Source organism: Danio aesculapii, chromosome 9 (genome assembly GCF_903798145.1).
Source record: "Danio aesculapii chromosome 9, fDanAes4.1, whole genome shotgun sequence".
Classification (NCBI taxonomy): domain Eukaryota; kingdom Metazoa; phylum Chordata; class Actinopteri; order Cypriniformes; family Danionidae; genus Danio; species Danio aesculapii.
In genome coordinates, this window is record NC_079443.1 from 24,898,327 (window position 1) to 24,922,027 (window position 23,701).

At 34.7% G+C, this 23,701-nt stretch overlaps 1 protein-coding gene across 1 annotated transcript in view; it reads left to right on the forward strand.

Annotated features, from left to right (window-relative positions):
- The window catches only part of cntnap5a (contactin associated protein family member 5a), a 112,498-nt gene extending 91,531 nt beyond the window's left edge, over positions 1–20,967 (forward strand). The window contains exons 15-24 of the mRNA XM_056465263.1: positions 591–718; positions 881–1,051; positions 2,296–2,514; positions 2,660–2,899; positions 7,584–7,808; positions 10,586–10,719; positions 12,506–12,590; positions 12,996–13,199; positions 16,015–16,089; positions 18,040–20,967. Of these exons, the coding sequence (XP_056321238.1) occupies positions 591–718; positions 881–1,051; positions 2,296–2,514; positions 2,660–2,899; positions 7,584–7,808; positions 10,586–10,719; positions 12,506–12,590; positions 12,996–13,199; positions 16,015–16,089; positions 18,040–18,236 (1,678 nt within the window). The 3' untranslated portion in view covers positions 18,237–20,967. The remainder of the gene's footprint in view (positions 1–590; positions 719–880; positions 1,052–2,295; positions 2,515–2,659; positions 2,900–7,583; positions 7,809–10,585; positions 10,720–12,505; positions 12,591–12,995; positions 13,200–16,014; positions 16,090–18,039) is intronic.
- The last annotated feature ends 2,734 nt before the right edge of the window (positions 20,968–23,701 follow it).

The following is a 23,701-nucleotide window of genomic DNA, read 5'->3' on the forward strand; positions in this document are numbered from 1 at the left end:
TTGAAGTTAAAATATATATCATAACAGTTAAAAATTATTGTTTAAAATTGGATATATTAAATTATACCAAAATGTGATTTTATTTTTTTCATGGCAAAGCTTTCAAAGTTTGGCAAAGTTTCAGCATTACTACTTCAATCGTCAATGGAATAACAATACAACATACAAAGTAATCTAATATACTGATTTGATACTCAAGAAACATTTTTCATTATTATCAATGTTAAAAGCTGTTGTGCTACTTAATATGTTTGAAACTATTTTTATTTACTGTTTATTTTGGTTAATGTTATGCATTAGTGTTGAATGTAATAAACTGTATTAACAGTACATTAAAGACACTATATTATAATAAAGATTATTACATGTTGTACAAATTTTGTTCATTCATAATTCGTGATATTTTAATAACCTTGAAAAAAATGCATATAGAAACTCTAGATGATGATGAGGGTGGTGATATTCAGTTATTGACAAATGCAATTATTGTTTATTTCAGTTGATATTTTAGTGCATCTGAATATCTGAAGTATTTATGTGTTCACACATGTGTTGTTAGGACTGTTTTGAATGTGTGCTTTTGTTTACAGGGAGAATGACACTGGTGTCCTCTCATATAAGGAGCACTTGCCCGTGCGGGAGATTGTGATCGGTGACACTTACAGACTGGGCTCTGAAGCTATGTATGTCGTGGGGCCTCTGCAGTGCTCTGGGGACAGTAAGACCACTCCTCTGTTGTCAAACATGATGTTAGGAAGAGAACAAGAAAGAAAGATAAAAAAAAAACAGAAAGATAGCACACATTTCTATGAATAAAATGTATTTATTAGCTGTCTTGGCTATCAAATATATGACATGTATTTTTCTTGCTCTCTGTTAGAGTCCCTGTGGAACGCTGTGTCTTTTTATCAAGCGGCTTCGTATCTGCAGTTCGCGTCTCTGCAGGCAGAGCTTTCTCTCGATGTCTCCTTCTTCTTCAAGACCGCCTCCCCCTCTGGTGTCTTCCTTGAAAACATGGGCCTTCACGACTTCATCAAGGTTGAGCTGAGCTGTGAGTCCCTGCATATTTCTATAAGATTGTACAGAATATTAAATCAACATTAAAAAACATTCAAGATTAAACTTGCAAAATTCAGTACTTAACCACCCCGTTATTGAATCAATACCCATATCTATACTAATAAGCAAACTGGATGAGAACTTTTCACAGATAATGTGTCTTTTTACTTTTTCTTGTGTTTGATGTGTTCTTATAACTGTAATGTTGGAATACATCATTACAGAGAGAAAGCAGAGACTTGTTGGGCTCTTAACATTAACAATGTTAATGCCGTTTAATTTAGTTAAATTCTTTTAAATACATAAAATATAAACTAAATAATAAATTATAAACTAATAATATAAACTAATAATAGTTCATGAATTCGTGTGCGAGTTTATGGATGATTCCCAGTTCTACATTATGGCTGGAAAGGCATCTGCTGCATAAACATATGCCAGGCACTTCTTCTTTTTTTAGTAACATTTGTTATAAACGATATATCTCTGCATTTCATATTTTGTACAAATTTTGCCTTCATAATCTTTAATCAAATACCATAACCTTTCCTCCATCCCGAATCAACTTTTCTTCATGTCTCGTTTCTGCCCAGGCAGTGTTTCAAATTATACTACTCCCTCTGTAAAATTGAGCTCCTCCTTCACATCATCATCAACGTGCCTCTTGTTTCACCCCTGCCTTAATGGGAGCCAGTGATTCGAATGAATATGATACGATTCTGTCTGTAAAATTTAGCTGTTAATTCTTGTCATCATTAGCCATCTGAAAACATTCTGCACTAGAGTGTGCATGCCAATAGTGATTTTAATGGGCAGTAATCCTCCACAACTGTGGGCAAACTGGCATTCAAATCTTCCTCCATTTTGTTATCCAACGATACAATTGTTTCCTAAAAATCAAAATCATGCACCTCCCTACAGTTTTTTTCTCATATCAGAAACCCAGAAACATTTCAAATTGGATGTACATAATGGTATAGTGGAAAAAAGGACAAACATGCTGGCTTTAAAACATTCCAGATTTTCACTCATCTAATTTATTCCTGGGATGATTTTTTTTTCAGTAAATAAGTTGATCAGCTTAATCTATTATTGCTAAATAGAGTTGCTAGGAGTTACTGTTTAACCTAAATGAACACATAGATATATTTGACATATGATTTTGCTTTAATCCTATCATTGAGGTTAGACGTGTTCAGATTTCTGCTTTGAAATCCCATGTTTCCGTCCATCCAGCTCCCTCAGCGGTGACTTTCTCCTTCAATGTGGGCGATGGGCCAGTAGTCCTGACAGTCAAATCTCCTGTGCCACTGAACGACAGGCAGTGGCATTGGGTTCGAGCCGAGCGCAATGTGAAAGAGGCTTGCCTGCAGGTCGACCAGCTGCCCCTGCGGATCATCGAAACACCACCTGATGGACACCTTCGCCTTCAGCTTGGAAACCAGCTGTTTGTTGGTAAAGCGGACATTTAAAAAGTACACTACAGAGTAAAAGTTGGGTTTTTTCTTCAGTCAGTGCAAAAGCAATTTTCTTTCCTTTTCATGCATCCGCTGTTGAAAAGTATTTCTGATTGCTCATTTTCCATAATTTCATCTCTCAGGGGGCACCGCTACAAGACAAAGAGGCTTTCTCGGATGTATTCGGGCATTTAACATGAATGGAGTGAATTTTGACTTGGAAGAAAGGGCTAAAGTGACACCGGGAGTGAGTTCAGGATGTGCAGGTCACTGCAGCAGCTCAGCCGGGCTCTGCCACAACAGGGGGAAATGCGTTGAGAAGAGCAGCGGTTACATGTGTGACTGCACTAACTCTGCTTACGGAGGACCCTCTTGCACAGAAGGTAATGTGCTGATAAAATAAACCTTTTAAGACCAATATGTTAGACACAGAAAATTATCATTAAAAGAAAGCACTTAAAATATTTTTCATAATTGCTAATAACATAAAATGAAAGAGAATTAAATAAGTAAAAATACATGTGCAATGAAATATTAATATTTAGATGCACTCTTACAATTAGACTCATGAATCTAAAATAGCTTTTTGTGTGCACGGTTATGGAATAATGAATACTTCCAGCAGCATCCCCAGCATCTGTGTAAAAGGACAGAGAAGTAATATAATTGAAATGTAACTTGTTGATTGCAAAGGAATACCAGTTTTATAAAATAATAAATATGAAAAAAGAGACACCAAATATCACTAAAACATGCAGTGCAGTCTTTGTGATTTGGCTAGCTGTTGAGTAATACTTTTTTCATATAGTCAGCACAGATTTTTCAGTTCATTTATTTGATTGTTCATTTTCTGCCCTGATTGTTAGTTATTACATAATCTATTAGAGAGAGACTTATGATTTGATGAAAACCAAATAACAAAACAATAACAATTTAGTTTAAGTGCCAATTCTCATTATTAACATGTGGCTTATTTCCTGCTTATTATTAAAAGGGTGGTCCAGAGTGTATTTCAGGGCTTAGTTGTGTTTATGGGCTGTAAAACAATGTGTGCTCATGCTTCATTTGTGAAAAACCATTAAAATAGCAGCATTTGGATGGCATTTTAGCTTTCTCTTCCATAACATTATAGCGCCTTTGGCCACGCCCCTTCGTTGCGCAGGGTGTATGTGCATAACCTAAAGGCTTTATGACATCATTAACCCGGATGTATTTTTATGTAGTCCCTAAACTTAGTTTGCTGTAGGCTTTGCTAAGCTAATGCTGTAAAAACCAATGTCTCCCTTTGCATTGAACTTTGAGCATATTACATTCAGAGGATGTTGTTTATGTTCACACAGCTACATTAGGCAAAGCAAGGCAAGTTTATTTATATAGCACATTTCATACACAGTGGCAATTCAAAGTGCTTTACATGAACAGGAATAAAAGAGACAAGAATAAATAAAATAGAAACAAATAATATAAAAACAGATGAAAACAGCGTAAAGAGAGTTTTTCCATATTCCAAAACACTGGTATATCATATTTTCTCATTTTACTCTACGACTTCTCCATTCTGGTCATCACCCCACCTCTGTGAACTTTTTAGGTACCTATTTATCTATTGGACGTCTCCAACAGAATCGATTTTTCACCTAAAATCGAAAAGTAAATTTTTACAGCTCTAATTACGTGTCCCCCAGTTCCAACTTCCTTCTGGAAGTAAATTATACAAAAACTAAAGTTTAAAATATGAAGTTGTTGTGGACCACCCCTCTAAACTTGGCTGTTTTTTTATAAAGTATATTCTCTATGACTTTATTCTAATCCATGCCTAATACCTAAACCTAACTTCTTCCTTATAATAAATGAATAAGCAGCAAATATTTTTCAATTTATTGAGGCAAAAGTCATAATTAATTGTTTATTAATAGTGTGAATTAACCTTAAAATAAAGTGTGACCCATAAAATAAATAAATAAAATATGAAATGCATTTTCTTTTTTAATGAACAGATGCAACCTAATAATTCAAATCCTGATTTTAAAATAGAACCGATTCGCCAACAGACATTATGCATTAATGAATACTTCTTACTGCATCATCTTTGTTTCAGACATGATGAAACTGGCATGTAATGTGTAACATGAATTCATGGATGACTTTGCGATGTCTACGTATATATTAGCATAATGTACTGTAAAAATAATGTAGCCATATGTTAGTGGGTAAGCTTTGCCAGTCTTTGAATAACTGTGCTCTATCAAAGGCTCAGTGTTGCTGGATTGGAGGGCTTTGATGTTGCCTGTATGAGCACTGAAGGCACAGAAGTCTTGGAGGCGTATGTGTTGAGTGGGATTGAACATCTTGATGTACAGAATCGAAAACAAAGCAACTTTTTCATAAGCATATTTCAGTTCACAAACGCTGCCCTTTCATTAGGGCAGAACAACAAATCCATATTGACTTTAATGGCTTTTCTAACCTTGCTATGTTTCAATTCAATCTTCTTGTGTGGGTGGAATGTTCAAGCATCTTGCTGATGAACGTTACAGTGTGACATTCTGGCACATGTATATTTATTATATGATTTTCTCCAGAAATAGTATTATGTAATCTCTGTCAGTAAACAGGAAGGGAAAATCTATACATGTGTATTCAGGAAGACATCAAAAAGTCAGATGTGCGTATAAAGCAGTCTTCCTTTGGTTGATCTGATGAGCTGCGCTGATCAAAGGCACTGAGGATGAGATGTTCTGTTCTCTTCAGCCTGTCTCTAATAGAGCCTGTCATTGTGGTGATGCACATTGTTCAAATACAGAGACGAAAATAAAATTATTAATGCAGAAGTACTTGTCCTGGTTTCAGCTGGATAGTCACAGACTTATTATGATATTGGAAACGTCATATATGGAATATAGGCTCACCGGTCAAAAAAACATCTGCATCATAAACTGTAAAAGTCTGTCTCTCTGTCTACTTACAGTGTTCATCTCGTTTACTTATAATAAATCAATATGTTAAGGAAATTAGACAGGAAATATCTAATATTAAAGAAAGAAATATTGCACATGGTTGACTTGTTAAATCTATACAGCCTTCAGACAACAATTTTTTAAGCCAACAGAGTTTTCCATCACAGATTTATGTAGTTTATTATGTTACTTTTTATTAAGTTGTTAACAAAATTTTTGAAATGCATCGATATGAAGATTTTGGTTGACATGAATAGCTCTTTATAATTGTAAGACGAAAACCAAAACCTAGGCTGTTAAAGATAAATCTTGAAATATTTTTTCAGCCTGACAACAAAAACAAATGACAAGCTGATACATTGGAAAACTGATTTTATTCTAAAATGTAAGTGCAGGGAACAGACACTACAAGATTTCGTTTCAGAAATAACTGACAAATTGCAAATCTGAAGTAAAAAAAACTCCCACACTGACGACATCTCATCTTTCCTCTAGCGAAAACACTTCTAAAACATACATCTGCTGCGTGTGACATGTTATGTCATGTAATTGCCACTATTCAAAACCCTTGTGGCCAGCAGCATGCATTTTAAGTGTTTCAACCAGCAGAAGTCATTCATAATTTATCAGATTTAGCAGGCCAAATTTGAATCTTTCAGTCTGATAAAAAAAAATTCAGATAATCGGTAACACTATAACTACACACTATGAATCATTTATTAAGCATTAGCAAATAGTTAATTAATTATCTGTTAAGTATTAACTCTACATTAATAGACGTTAGTAAGCAGTTTATAAATACAGCTACAAATGCTTTTTTTTCTTGAAAAGTACATTTATAATGTGCTTAATGATTGTGTTTTCATACTTTGTTCATGATTATTTTTGCTTTACTTAACTTGGTGCTATTATAAGATCATTCATAAAATGCATAAGTAAATAATTAATAAACTTTTCAAATTAATATTCATATGTCTTATTATTCAGGCAAATACAAATAGCTACTTTGTATGTTAATAAGTGCTTTGTTAACTCAACTTCATCCAATTTTGTGACCTAATCTAAAGTGAGGACTATTTATGCTTTATAAATCACTTATAAATGATAATTAAAGACTCAGTTATATGCTAAACAGGAAAAATGTATTTGTTTCTATTCATTTGAAGGTACACAAATGAAACTGCATCAAATGAAAATAAATCTTTGCAATCTTATGTAAAATAAAATTATGGTAAAGTTTAAACTTCGCTAAATTACTTTGAAATGTTGTACCATACTATGTTGTTAAATTATTATATTGTTGTTGTTTTATCCAATTTTTTATTGGGTTTATTTCTAATTGTATTTTGACACTGATGTTATTCTGCAGTGTTTAAAGTTTACAGTAATTTTATTTTTTAGATAAGATTGCAAACATTTTTGTTCATCTGATACCAAGTCTTTAATTGTCATTTTTAAGGGATTTATAAAGCATAAATAGTCCTCACTTTAGGTCACTGCATGAAGTTGAGGTAATAAAGCATTAACAATATGATATATGAACAATAAGATATATAAATGGATAAATGTTGATTTTAATAGTTTATTAATCGTTTACTTACTCATCCTAAATGATTCTAAAAGCCACCAACTACTCTTAAATACAGCTGGTTTATAAATAATGCATTGAGTAATTGATGCATGAGTAATAAAGTATGAAAAAACAATTATTAAGCACATTATACATGTGCTTATAAGTCAAGAATACAGCATGTGTAGCTGCAGTTATGCTTACAAACATATATAAATGTTGAGTTAATGCTTAACAAATAATGAATTAACTATTTGCTAATGCTTAATAGATGATTTATAGTGTGTAGTTATTATAAAGTGTTACTAAATCTTTTAGTCCCCTATAGCAATACAGCAGCTTATATATTGTGCATTTCAGCTAACAGTCTTTCTACAAGCCACTCCATTACTTATAGAATCTATTTATATTATAAATGCATGACTTTTAAAGATCCTGTTAAAAGTTTAAACAAAATGTCAAGTGTACTCAGGAAATCAAGTGTACTCGGATTAGATTTATAGCCAATGACAAAGTCCATCTGGTCTTTTGTGTCCACAGAGGTGTCCATGTCCTTTGAAAGAGGAGCATCGGTCACCTACATTTTTCAGGAGCCGTTCTCTGTGATCCAGAACCGGTCAGTCGCAGTTCTGTCAGTCCCTTCACAATACAGCAAATCCAGAGACAACATGGCACTGAGTTTCCAGACCACTCAGAGTCCCGCCATGCTCCTCACAGTCAACACTCTCAGCCAGCAGTACGTGGCCGTCATCCTCGCACGAAATGGTGAGATGGCTATATCATATATCATTCTCAATCCTGGGTGTCATTAATGTATGAAAGGTTTATATGTCTATAATAGAGATATTGCAGTGCTAAATGAATTACATAGATCATACACCTCTGTTATCTGGATTACTGTACTGCAAGATTAAATTAAATGAAACATAAAAAGTTATGGTACTTTGTGTTCTACTATAATTAGATGAATTCTGTAGGACCGTTGATTAATCATGCTCATTTAGATTTAATTGGTCAGTTTTACAGCCTTATAAATCACTGGAAGGTGTATGAATTGTAAAAAATCACAGTTAAGTAAAACATCAACGGCCAAACTGGGTTGGATATTATCACATGACTACCATTGAGAATTATATTCTGTTTTTCAGGCTCACAGTAAAGCATTTAAAGGATACTTCACTCAAAAATGAAAGTTTATTCATACATTCATTTCTATTGGATTTTAAACCAATGTGGTACTCTTTCTTTGTGAGGCAACATGTTTCAAGCAGCTTTTTATTTTTTTACAGAAAAACTAAATAGTGACCAAAAGCTGTCAAGCTAAAAATACAAAAACAAATTTGAAAGCTTAATAATTATAAAATATTGAGAATATTATACTTTAAAAAAGCAGTGAAATGCATAATGAAATAGTACAAATATGTCATATTTCAAGTCTTCATTAAGATGCTATATGTAAGAGTTACAGCCCAGGCTCAGTGGAATTTTGTGCCTCAGCTTACATTTTTGCAAAATTTAAAATACATTGCTCCTGGTACATTCTGTTGCATGTTTCAGATGAAAAAATTCATTATAGTGCACAGTCTACATCTTTGTGAATCAAAAATGCATTACTTGAGGCATGTTTTGTCAGACACACATCTTTCTTGTACATGTCCATGTGAAGGCGTGGCTATTCATACAAATCACCTAATCCAGCGAACCACTGATCTAAACCCTTCTTTAAACCCAACCAATAGTGTTTTCAAAAGTAAACATAAGAGAGAATGTACCGCAGCCACATAGTTTTACATCACTTTTATCTTCATTGTGAAGCTGAGCATAACGAGACTTGTGCTCTGAATCACAAGTATAACACAGTACAAAGTGAGCTACTGAACAAACTGAAAAGATCAGATATACAGTTGAAGTCAGAATTATTAGCCCCGCTTTGAATTTTTTTTCTTGTTTAAATATTTCCTAAATTATATTTACAGAGTAAGGACATTTTCACAGTATGTCTGATAATATTTTTTCTTCTGGTGAAAGTCTTATTTGTTTTATTTCGGCTAGAATAAAAGTTTTAATTTTTTTATGTACCATTTTAAGTCAAAATTATTAGCCCCTTTAAGCAAATTTTTTGTCGACTGTCTACAGAACAAATCATCATTATACAATAACTTGCCTAATTACCCTAACCTGCCTAGTTAACCTAATTAACCTAGTTACACCTTTAAATGTCACTTTAAGCTGTATAGAAGTGTCTTGAAAAATATCTAGTCAAATATTAATTACTGTCATCATGGCAAAGATAAAATAAATCAGTAATTAGAGATGAGTTATTAAAACTATTATGTTTAAGAATGTGTTGAAAATTTTTCTTCCAGTAAACAGAAATTGGGGAAAAAATAAACAAGGGGGGTTAAAAATTCAGGGGGGCTAATAATTCTGACTTCAACTGTATGTTTAAGTACATTTTTGCAGCTTCACAAAAATGCAAACAAAATAATCTTTCTAATGAGCTTGTGTTGAAGAGTTATAAATCGGTTACATTTGTCAGTGTGCCAACAGTTTGTACTGAAAAAAAAAGACATATCAGAGACATTTTTTTTATGTGATCATCTTAAGTCTTCATTTTATGAAAGAAAAATATATAATTTTTACTGATTATGAGAACATGTGACATTTTTTACCACTGGCATAAATGAGATCTATGTTTAAATGCTCTATGTTTAAAAATACAGATACAGGAAATGTTTAAGTTAAGCATTTCTTATCTGTCACCATTCATTTTCATGGTAAAGAAAAGTGCTGGATGAATATGAAGCACAAAGGCTTGTGTTTCATGGCAGAAGTCAAAGGCAAAAGATCTATGCTTTTAAGATCAGTCATGCCTTCACCCGGCTTACCAAAGTATGGATTTTTATTGTGCAGCACTCACTCCTAGTAAATAGCACCACCCACATGCATGTTGTGTTTAATCCAATCACACAATGCTCCACAGAAATATTGACAGAAAGTGTTAAGTGCAGAAATCCTTGGCGCACAAAGAAAGTCAAGAGGTTTCCGAAATATTACTTGTAGCAACTTTGTGAGGGAATATCATCACAGACCTGCACCCTGACCTTTTATCTGCTCTATATGTGTGTAGGAGGGACAGATAACGTCTATTGACACATTCGATACACAGTGAAAAGGCTAGAGGCTGCCAGGGAATTAATATTTATAAATCTTTTAGAGCAGCTGCTTTGGTCTTGCATCGTCTATATATAAATACGTTGTCTCATAGACTTATGCAAGACTCTTCTCGGGAGCTGAAGTCCATCTGCTGAGCTCTGTATCAACACTACAGGATGACTCACAATTATATTGGAACATACATAATTCACCGTGACTAGAGTTACATGGTTTTAATTTTTGCTTGACTAATCCAAGTACCAAATGGATAATAAAATGGATTTTTACCATGATTTACAACAAGCTCGCAGCAAAATCATTCATCCTTAGTTGGAGCTATAAGTAACTTTGCCAAATATGCTAATGCATTGATCTGTTTCTCTCAGGGAGTTTGCAGATCTGGTACCAGCTGCATAAGGAGAAGGGGCCGGATGTGTTCAGTCCCATCCTGAGCAGCCTGGCAGACGGACGACTACATAGAGTTCACATCCAGCGGGAGGGAAAAGACGTGTTTGTTCAGGTGTTGCATTTTACTGCATGGATGAAACATGCAAAACACAACAGAAACATCATAATTGTAGTGTGCTTAGTTGCTTTGCTTTTGGAAATGAGATAAACATATGAAGCAGTACAGATAGTTCTGAATAAGGAATTTTACATTAACCATTTTTTTGGTCATTTTAACCTAATAGTTCAAATTTAAATGAAAAACCTAAAAAAAATTAAATGTTAGTCTGTCAAATAAGGGACCTTATCATACATCCAGCGCAATAAGGCGCAAGACGTGTTTGCCCCAACATGTTGCTATTTTCAGGCCAGCGCAACCCTAATTTTTACGGTTTTCGCCACGTTGTTTAAAAAGCAAATCCATTTGCGCCACTTTGTGGACTCATGGGTGTTCCGCTCTAGAAATGAGGTGTGTTAAGGCGCATTGTTAGCCCATTGCTATTCTGAGGAACTAAAATAGACTGTGCAATAGACCAGCTGAAAGCAGGTCTAAAGTCCAGCGCAGAGCGTGTTAGTTATGCACCTCACTTACTCATTGCTTTAAACATGCAGAATGTACAGCAATACAGAAATATCTTTACAAATGAAAACGAATTAAAGGAATAAAATGTTACAAAAATTATTACTTTCTACATAAATATAAAAACCACTGCCTTCATGCCTTTTTCATCTCGGGGTGGCTTTTTCAGTTTATTTATGACAACTTGCTTTTGTATGTTATTATTATTATGAGTATTATTTATTATATGCATATTTATATTTGTTTTATTAAAAACAAGCTTAGATTTGTCCACCTGTCAGGTTTTGGACCATATGGGGCATAGCACGTGTCTTTTTTTGACCACACTTCTTTATTATTGTTCATTTATTCGTTTGCTGGAAATTAGAACTGAATTTAGAAATAGTTTTGAAACAAATATTGGCGCTTACATTAATTATGTAGCCTAATGGAAGTCTTCAGTGGAGTGTACAACACCGTTTCCTTATCCATGAAAGAGAGAGAGAGAAAGTGAAAGTAAAGGCCGAATGGAAGAGGCTCATTCTTTGTCCTCACGCTGCAGATGGTCTGTTTAACTGTCTTCTCGCTAGTGAAGCGTTAAGTTTTTCTACTTGCAAAGTCCGCCATGTAAATAGCAAATGCGCCATGGTGCGACGCAGCTGACTCTTAAAGGGAATGGAAGATGAGACTCTGATTGGTTATTCTCAAAACACACCCGTACCTCATTAAGAGAATAAGCACAACCCTGTTAGACCATGCGCCGTGGCGCAGAGCGTATTTTTCTGTCCTTAAAATAGCAAAAGTGGATTCCGACACGCCCTTAATGCTTTTGCGCCCTGTGCTTTAAACTTTGCGCCTAGATTGTTAAATTAGAACCCTAAGTGTAAAAACTGGAAAATTACTAAAACTACAGTAAATATAATTTTAAGAGGAGTAAATTTGTTGGTATTTTTCTGGCAAGTATTTACAATCATGAAATAAAATTCAATGTAATTGTAGAACTTAAGTGGTATTCAGTGCTTATTCTTTAAATGTATTTATTTTTTTCTCACAATTTGTGCAAGAAAAGAGTCAACACATAATATTATGTAATAAACATATACTAGTTATATGACTAAATTATAGGTATATTAGAATATTATTAGTATTTGATTAAGAATTATAGTATTTATATGTAAGATTAGTTTTTTCTCTCTTAATATGTATTAACTTCAGCTACCAAATAAAGGGACAAAACCTGATAAGCATAAGCCACTTGACATTTCATGATGGAAAGAAATTTCTCATTTGTCTTTCTTAGGTTGACCGTGAAAATAAGAAGTACACTCTTTCATTTGATGCCACGTTTAACTCTATGAAGTCACTGATCTTGGGAAAAGTCACAGGTAATCAATTTAATTAATCCTATTTAAAAAGAGGCAAATAAACCACTTGTTTCTTTAAAATGTCTTCATAGGCAACTTATGCTATTCTGTACCTTCCTCTCCTCTGTCTCCCGCTACATGGCTTTTCAGTGCCTGTCACGATGCTTGATGGTTTTGAAATGTCCTCTTTCCTGACATTATACACGAGTGATTCAACTATGAACAGCTCATTACAGCACTTTGAAGGCTTTTATCCTTTTTCAGTCTCTCAAGGTGCCTGGCAGTCGTAAAACACACTTAAAACACACTATTAATAGTGAACGAGCAGAACTGTGTTTGTGTCTGGAATATTCAGGCATTTGAAAACAGTGAGACTTCATGTTATTGCCTGTTTTTTATTGTATTCAAATGCTTTTCCTCAAACAGGAAGTGATTTAATGGATGATGAAGTAGCTCATGCTGGATCCAAAGGATTTGTCGGCTGCTTCTCTTCTGTCCAGTACAATCATGTGGCTCCACTGAAGGCAGCGTTATTGAACCGGGGAAGTTCTCTGGTCAGCATACGAGGACATTTACTGGAGTCAAACTGCGGTGCTTTGGCTGACCTTTCAACTTCTGTGTCCCGTTTAGGTAAGTTCAGGGTTTTGGAATGAAGCATTGTTACCTTTGAATGACTGCAAGTCAATGTAAGGAATAGTTTTAATGTTGAATGTTGTCAGAAATATTACATCCATCACTTAAATCACAGTTTGAGAAAGCATGGCCAATATGTGAACTCACCACAGTAATTGTGGTTACAGTGAGTCACAGGTCGACTTTAATAAAGTAGTATTGACTTGTACATGTATTGCGCTTACCTGCTGGGCTTTTTGTGTGCTTCTAATAGCTCATGTGGTTCTACAGTTATTGTAGACATCAAAAAGACTTGCTTTGTCTGGGTTTGTTTGTCAGGAGAAAAATAGATCTATTTTATAAAGCACTTAAAGAACACTTTAAATAGTTGCTAGATGCAATGAACGTTGTGCAAGTATAGTCTCGTTTAAGTTAACGCTAATGTGTTTGTTGCGAACCACATACTGTATGTTTATAGTGTTATTGCAATATGCTTCTTATTCTACAGTTGATGTCAGAATTATTAGCCCCCCTGAATTATTAGCCCCTCTGTTTGTTTTTTCCCCAATTTCTGTTTAACAGAGAGAAGATTTTGTGAACACATTTCTAAACATGATAGTTTTAATAACTTATTTCTAATAACTGATTTATTCTATCTTTGCCATGATGACAGTAAATAATATTTTACTAGATATTTTTCAAAACACTTCTATACAGCTTGTGTCACTTACATTTAAAGGCTTAACTAGGTTAATTAGGTTAATTAGGCAGGGGTGCATTTCCCAAACAACGACGTAACTCTAACTATCATAGTACAATGCATTGTTTGGGAAAAGAATGATGTAGTGACGAGTGTTTCCCAAAACCCATAGTTACTCTGTCGCAGATCCATCATTTGAACCACGTTAGTTATTAAGTAAAACACCCATAATGACGCTCTATACGGGGTGGAGTAACTACTTCTTTAGAGAAGAACCCCATAATTTCTTTGTGTCAGTTATATTGTTTTACACGCACTCACATTTAAATTAAAATCCAAAAGTATTTTTGGTAAAAACATGCACTCGTTTTCCATAATAGTTGAAAAAGAGCCTATGTTTCCTTTACAAATATTATTGAGAATATTCCATAGTCTATTCTAAAACATAAAAACCACTTACAAAAGCCAACACGTATTCTAATCTCATATATTAATCATATAAATAAATAAATAATGAGGCTATTTATTAATAAATAAAATTTAATATTTATTATTTATTAGGAAATGAAAAAAAATCCTACTTTAACAATAATATTAATAATGTTGATGATGATTATTATTATTATTATTATTATCATCATTATTATTATTATTATTTAGGATATTGTTTATTTATTTATTTATTTTTTTAAAAGTCTTCTCTCACAGTTTGACACAAGCAAACCACTGCAGAATTCTTCTAACCAACAGACCCATGTCATATACAATACAGATGCTTGATAAATAACCTACTATAAATTAAAAGCATTAACGTATGCTATGTTTTTTGTTTTCACAAGCTTTTGAGACGTAACATAAATTCTGCTTATAAATAATAGGTCAACTATAGCTTTCGTCATGAGCCAGTAACATAAATTCTGCTTATAAATAATAGGTCAACTATAGCTTTCGTCAGAGCCACGGCTGCGTTCAAAATGACATCAATGTTTCAAAGTGCACTGCAAAAGGGAACGCAATTGTAACATGAAGATCGCATAAACTGAACTGTAAAAATATTTTGAAAGCAAATTACACCTAAGAGAGGTGACCTTAAGCTTTTGTTTTTAATCATTCCAAGTTTAAATGTTAGAATGTTCTAAAAGAATAGGGCATAGGGGGGATAACTGGGAATAGAACACAGCCAGGAATTATGTTTCTTACTACAGCCCAAGAGGTGTAGTTGCAATCATACAAGTTTGCGGCGCAGTGTGTGAATGTTTGTTGGACTGACGGATATGGGAAATGCCAAATTAACGAACTATGTTAGTAACGATGGAACTTGCAACCTTATTTGGCCAACGTGGGTTATCAGAAACGAACCCCTGGTTAGGATAATTAGGCAAGTTATTGTATAACGATGGTTTGTTCTGTAGACTATCGAAAAAAAAATACAGCTTAAAGAGCTAATAATTTTGTCCCTGAAATAGTTTTTAAAAAATTTTAAACTGCTTTTATTCTAGCCGAAATAAAACAAATAAGACTTTCTCCAGAAGAAAAAATATTATCAGACATACTGTGAAAATTTCTTTACTCTGTTAAACATCATTTGGGAAATATTTAAAAAAGAAAAAAAAAAAATTCAAAGGGGGGCTAATAATTCTGACTTTAACTGGATGTAATATTTTTAAATCATATAGCAATTATTCATTTATAGTCAAACTAGTGGAAAAGTGGGCTATGAAGAATTAAGTGGAGAGATCATTTATAAAACAAAGCATTCAGAATTTTCTACGCAGATGAAATAAGATATATCAGTGTCAGTTCTTTTTGATTCACACTGTAAAAAGCGATTGGTATATGTTAATTAAAAAAATGAGTAAACCCATTTTTAAACCCATTAAACATTTTTACATAGAGCTGCCACGCAACCAAAGCACAAAAAAAAATATAATATAAAATATACTGTTACTGTAAAATATTGAATGTGAAATAACATAAAGAGAATAAGCCATAATAGTCAACTCTTGGCAAAAAAAAAGTAAAACTGCATGTAGCACTTACTGTATATATATTGTGCTATCAGAGAAAGTGCATCTCTCTGCAGCTGAATCTGTGCTGTATTTCTTGTGTGCCGCATGTGTCGTGCTCCTGTAGATCATGGCGAGGAGGTGGGAAAAGATAACAAGCATCATGAAGACGCCAGTCAGCCTGATTCCGCTGTAATCGGAGGTTTGTTTTACCACCTCGGTCTGCTTCATTGTTTCATTTGTAACAGTCAGTGAAGTATGAAATGAGCTTTCACTATCACACGTATTGTTTATGTTCATCTTTTTCTTTTTGCTCCCTTTATTTCAGAAATGGGTAATGACTTTGTTTTGGTAATTTGTTGTGCGCGGTAACTTATGGTAATAAAATCTCCATTGAAACTGTCACGAGGGATTGTTCACTGTTTGTTATTTGTTGGCAGCATAATTTTCCATTAAACGAGAAAGAGTATTTGTAGAACGAGATTATTCAAGAATTACATCCACTAGCATATTTCTTGTCATTGTGGGTGCAAATCATTTTATTCTGTTCCTGCATCTTTTCTGTGATAATAGAGATTTAAGATTAACATTATGGGTACGATCACATATTTGAAATGTTTCAGATTCTTTTCATTATTTATAATACAATATCATTTCAATTTACAAATCGTAAATATTTTTCTGTGGTAGTTTACACTATTCTGTCAATTAAGCAGAGCAATGTGCTCATTACAGGAATTGATTTCAAGTCATTTGTTTATTCATTTTCCTTTGGCTTAGTCCCTGATTTATCAGGGGTCGCCAGAACGGAATGAACCGCCAACTATTCTGGCATATGTTTTACTCAGTCGATGCCCTTCCATCTGCAACCCTGTGCTGGGAAACTCATCTCTCATTCATACACACACATTCATACATACCTGTGAGGGAAACCAGAGCTCAAGTCATTTAACTTAAGTTAATTTAATTTAGTTTTTTCCTTACCGGTCAAACATTTGGTGTCAGTCGGATTTTTAAATGTTTTGAAATAAGATTCTCCTGCTCACCAAGTCTAGTTTATTTAATCAGAAACACAGTACAAATTGTAAAATTGTGAAATGTTATTGCACTATAAAAACAACTGTTCAAAAGTAGTTTATAATTTAATTTAATAATTTATTCCAGTGATTTTAAAGATGAATTTTCAGCTTCATTACTTAGTCTTCAGTCACATGATCCTTCAGAAATTACTTTAATTTGAATTATTATTATTATTCATTCATTCATTCATTTTCTTTTCAGCTTAGTCCCTTTATTAAAAAGAGGTTGCCACAGCGGAATGAAACGCCAACTTATCCAGCACATTTTTACGCAGCAGATGCCCTTCCAGCCGCAACCCATCTCTGGGAAACATCCACACACATTCACTCATACACTACGGACAATTTAGCCTTCCCAATTCACCTGTACCGCATGTCTTTGGACTGTGGGGGGAAAACGGAGTACCCAGAGGAAACCCACGCGAATGCAGGGAGAACATGCAAACTCCACACAGAAATGCCAACTCAGCCGAGGCTCGACCCAGCGACCTTCTTGCTGTGAGGCGACAGCACTACCTACTGCGCCACTGCGTCACCATTATTATTATTATTAGTATTATTATTATTATTAATAATAATAGCATTAAAAGCAATAATGACTGGAGTAATAATTTCATTTAAAACTACATACAATAAGTAAGCAGTCATTTAAAATTGTAATAAATATTTAACCATTTAACTTTCTTTAACATTTATTAAATGCCGCCTTGATTACGGAATAATTTTCTTTAAAAACAAAACATGAAAAAAAAATTGACCCCAAACTTTTGAAAGGTAATATACATTGTGAAATCTGACATTATTTTTCTTATGTGTTTTAACTTGTATGAATGTTGAATGATTAACAGAGGATGCAAAACTGTAACATCCATGCAAACCTGAACTCCACAGACAGCTCTGAACAGTTCAATGTACATTACCCAATTTTTTTTTATCTGGAAAAGTTAAATTTTTCTGCATTTGTTCCAATCCACTCAATTTAACTTCATATAAATGCACAAATGTGTCCTGTGTGAGCAGCCTCATTTCCACCATAATTCGCCCATAATCCTCCTGTCTGCTGTAATTGTCAGGTGTGGTGACGGCAGCAGTGTTCAGTACCATCTGCGTGTTGGCAGTGATGCTCCGCTTCCTTTACCAACATCGACAAGCTCAAAGAACTGCCTCACTGCAAGAAAAGGAGCACCAGCGTAGCCTTGAAGCTGCTTACAGGGCAGAGTTTCACCTTCACAAGTCCATGAGAGACAGCATGCAGGAGTACTACATCTGATGGACAGTCCTGCCCTGTAGCTTTCAGTTCAGCTCTCCTTCAGCAAACATGTCGTGTCCAGTACGGATGCTTAGTTGGAAATTTCCTCACTTTGGGAACAGCGGAAACGTCTGATCTGTGTAAGTAGTAGCTTGTAGTTTTCACAGTGCTTGCCCCAAGTGTTGGATTAATCAACTTTAGGTCATTAATGGGATGTGAGTGGTGTGTTAGGAGGTGTTGGTATTAACTCAGTAAATTGCCCTCTGGATAGAAGCCGGATTGGAGAGTGACGCTGTCATCTGTAGTGCATGAATGCGATTCTCAAGTGTTAATCTTACTGTTAACAAGACGAAACAAACACATATTGTAAGCCTGTGACTTTTTTTAGGTTGCCAGAAACATCTTGGAAGTGGCAACATTGTGAGAGGAAGGTGGCACACTTTTCTGAATAGTATAATACTTCAGGCTGAGGATAGTAGCTTGTCCAAGCCTGGCTTATAGTTTTATTCTGCCTCATAGCATTGTTAGGAATGAAATGTGTCCATGCCTAAAAAAAGAAATTGCAGGACAAACTGCCCATAGCTAAATAATTTTGTTTGACAAATAATCTGCTAACAGAGACCAAATTTGTTCAGTAATGTGACTTAATTCAGAAATCGAAACAATGTGCAGAAATATTGTAGAGTTAAATGTGTTATAATGTGAAATATCTGCTAATAATGATAACAGATGAATCCTACTGTAAGGGGTCAATAAGATTTTAAATTGTAATTGAATGCTTTTACTCTACAAGGATACTTATATTTGATTAAAAGCGACAGCTATAAGGGTAGAAAAAAATGGTAGCATTTTTTAAAGTGCTGTTTCAGATACTTATCATAATAATTGAATAAACTGGGTAATAACTACAGTAGGTATGTACTATCCTGAAACCTACATCTGTATCTAAACTAAACCTTAACCAATTTAGTTACTTTATTTTCTTACTTCACATTAAATACAGTACTGTAAAACATGCAACCAGATTTGTAGTTCAAGTAAATTACGTTCTCGTGAATGTTCTACTCATAATAACATTTAAGTGTTTCTTGAGCAACCAATCAGCATATTAGAAAAAATTCTGTAGAATCAAGTGACACTAAAGGCTGGAGTAATGTCAGATTTTACATCACAGGACTAAATTACAGTTTAAAAGATGTTAATACATATATCTACATTCATATTCAGAACATTTCTCTTTTTTATGAAATAACACCCTGGACCACAAAACCAGTCGAACCAAACGTTGCATGGGCATATTTTGGCAATAGTCAACAATACATTGTATGGGTTAAATGATAGCGTTTTACTTTTAAGCCAAAAATCATTAGAATATTAAGTAAAGATTATGATCCATGATGACATTTTGTACATTTTCTACTGCAGATATATCATAACACTTTTTTTATTAGTAATGTGCATTGCTAAGCAATTCGATTAGGCAACTTTAAAGGCAATTTTCTCAGTATTCAGAATTTTCAAATAGTTGCATCCCAGCCAAATATTTTCCAATACAATTCATCAACCATACATCAATTGAAAGCTTATATATTCAGTTTTCCGATTATGTATGATTTTTAATGACGGTCCAAGGTCACATTTTGATCAGATTAATGTAGCCTTGGGAAAAATAAGAGACTTCTTTATGAAACACACACAAACACAGACACAAACAATAAAAATCTTATTGACCCCAAACTGTTGAACGTAATGTGAATCTGGATTGACTGAGTTCTTCGAGTTAACTGGACACATTCCTCTGTTGTTGTTGTGAAGTGATGATGAAAGTTTCCTGGTAATTAACTTCATCACACACAATGACATTACACAACTTGTCGAAGGTCACACTAATAATAGAGCTCACCATCAAGTCCCATAGAGTTCAAATCATTTACACCTATTTTTAACATTATTCATTCATGACAGGATTAATAAAACAATAATACCAAGCAAAGCCTGATATTATTATCTGTTTCTGGAGGTCCAGCATCAAAAATACAGTGACAGCCAAATAGTAAAGCTTGATTGAAATTACATTGAACAGTTCTCTAGAAATCAGAGACCATTCTTTTGAAATCTGACCATGGGTCGTCAGAAGAGATCAGATCACCAGGCAGATGATAATATCAGGTGTCTTGTTCATTCCTGTCTGAAACAGTAAATATCACTGAACCTCCAGCATCAGTTCACATGAGTCTAAATGACACGAATAACACCAGATGTCCTTCAGTGATCTGGATAACTGAATCATCACAGACAATTCAGAATAGGTCGTAACTGTAGCGGTTAGATCTGTAATATTTGTTTGTAATACAAAAATCAGTATTGAATAGAAATGATTTAATCACACTTATAGATTCTAACTGGTTGTTAAAAATCAACCACTTCCTTGAAAAAGTCTATGAAATGAACAAACAGGTGTTAACTGTTGTTTACTCCAGTACCAAGATAATCTTCATACAGTAAGTGGCATCATATTGTTTTTTTATTTATATATTATTTCTCGTTTATTATTATTTATCCAGTTGATACTTTGTTCCCGGTTAACACAAAGATAAGTGTATTATGTAGGACTGGACTGACAGATCTTTCTCTTTCTCTTTGGAAACTGAAGTGTCCTTTGATATATTTCTCTCTCAAACTATTTTGTACCTCTATTGATATCAATTATTTTAGGGGCTGTTTTGTATGAATGTAAATGTACAGCTATATTGTAAATACATGTTTAATAATAAAAAAGAGACTTTTTTTCATCAATGGGTCTCATTTTTGTTGCAAGTCTTCAATACTAAACTGAAGATGACTTTTGAAGTTTGTATTACCGCATAATTTGGGTATTAGTTGTAGCATTTAGGGAAAATAAGGTCATTTTTTAAGATTAGCTAAAGAGCGTTAAATGGAAAAGTCGATGTGAAAATGACTGTGAACTTGATCTTAGCAGACTAATACATCTTTTAAACCTCTGGTCTGTAATGCAGTTTAGTCTCATTTCACATCACAGTGCCTGTCACAGTATAATCACTCTAATTGCTTTATTTATTCACTCTTCGTTTCCTTCAATCACATGAAGAGAGATAATATGTTTTTTTCTCATTTTCTCCACAGAATATATTAAATAGTTTTGCAAAGAGGTTTGCCAGATTTCTTAGTGGTTTAGCTTCGATCTATGTACGTAATGAAAAGGCCTGAATGTGCGTGTAGACCTTTAAAGTCATTGTGATTCCCATTAACATATTACATGCAGATGACAGTCAAAACATGCAGCATCGTAACCAATGCAAATAAAGTTGGCATAATTTTGTCATGGTTAATTGAACAATTTAGTACAGGAGTCCAGCTGCATCATGCATATGCAAAGACAAAACAGATGATGGGCATATCTTCAGGTTTTAGAATGTAAATTGTTTTTTCATATTTGGGCAGGAGGGGTGGGGGTTGTGTCCCCAGGCAAATATATAAAAATTTTTAATCCGACAAACTCTCATTAGATTATTAATACACTGTAAAAAAAAAAAAGGCAGTGCAACAAAACAAAACCATAATCCTTATTCCCTTTCGCTTTTTCGTGCTCACTCAACCTTTGAAAACATCAGCTGCACTGACCTAAAATTATTTGTCAGTAATACAAAAAGCATTTAGTTGGGTAAACATAAGCTGATTAGTTTTATGGAGAGGTGAACTACTCTGTAACACAACTTTTTAAAGTTGTGTCAACTGAACATTTTTTGTCTCCTGAACTGGAATGTCTGAAGTTGAATGAACAAAAAAAAAATTGTATTTTCTATACATTTTTCTCATGTACTAAACTTTTTTTCACCTTTAATTGATAGGACAGTAGAGAGTGTAGATAGGAAAGCGAGAGGGGAAGGATCAACATTGGACCTCAGAGCGGGAATTGAACTCGGGTCACCGTGAACACCAGAGTGCCATGTGTCAACGCACTAACTACTACACCGTTGAAGATGTCAGTTGCAGTGACCTAAAATATCTAGTTCAGTTGAACAAAAGTTGAGTAAACAAAAACGCTCTTTTGGAATTGGTACTAAGTGATAATACATGATCAGAACAAACAAACATAGTTCAATTAAAAAAACAGGAAGGCATGCTTCACATGTGAAACATTACATAGCATTTTCCTTGTTTATCCTGTCATGTTTTGATCTTTGTCTTGTTTACCGTTATTGTTGTTTTACCTCCTGTCCTGTTTCTAATTCTGTGTCTAATAAATGTTTCGTTAACATTCGTCTCTGTTTTAGTTTTTATTTTCAATTGAACTATGTTTGTTTATTCTGATAATGTTTTATTTCTTAGTACCAATTTCCAATAGAGTTTTTCACTCAACTTCAGACATTTTAGGTCAGTGCAACTGATGTTTTTAAATGTTGAGCACAATGGTGCCGCCAATGGTGTAATGGTTTATGTGTTGACACATGGCACTCCCGAGTTCACAGTGACCGGATTTCGATTCCCACCTCAAGGTCATATGCTGAACCTATCTGTCACGGATTGGTCAGGCTCTCACGATCCCCACTCACGAAGATCACCATCACCTGACTTCTAATGAGCACACAGCTGCATCACATTCACGAGCACCAGATAAAAGCACAGCACTCCAGTCGCTCATTGTCCGGGCTCGTCTCGACGAAAGCGGACAACTGAGCGACCACTCAGCGTAGTCATCCTCAGCTAAAACAAACGCTTTACTTACCTGTTCTCTTTGTATTCCTCCTAGTCTTCCTGGTCCACCCGAATCGTCCTGTCTTCCAGTCCTTCCAAGTCTGTGTCATCCTCTGTCAGCTGTATCTGGTGTGTGCTGTCCATCCTCGTGTATTCCTGTTACCCAGCCACGGAGGAAAAGACCCCAACATCATTCCTGATCCTCCTGGCTATCCTTCATGTGCTCCTTGTTGTCATTTAATAAACACCCTAACGTTTCCTTACCTCTGTCTCCTGTCCGCTTCATAACAGAAGCCCGGACCAATAACGACGACAACATGAGCACCCCCGATCACTTTCAAGAGCTGGTGGACCAGTTGAAGCGGATTCTACAGCCACCAGCTCCACTTTCCAACGCACCACCAGCACCGAGCACTTCCGCCTCCACAGTTTCTTCTTCGGCCCTTCCTTCCAGTCCCATGGCCCGACCAGCGCCCTACTCAGGCGGAGCGGGGAGTGCAATGGTTTTCTGTTACAATGTTCCCTCATATTCGAAATGCAACCTTCTCTATATCCCACAGATAAGTCAAAGATCGCCTACATCGTATCACTACTCTCTGGGCCTGCACTTAAATGGGCTGAGACGATCTGGAACCAAGCCGGGCCGGTCATGAATTCCATCACTACCTTCACGGAGTATTTCAAAGAGGTGTTTGGACGTTCTGATGGGGAAGTAGCCGCTGGAGAGCAGCTGTATCATCTAAAGCAAGGTACTCTATCTACACAGGAAT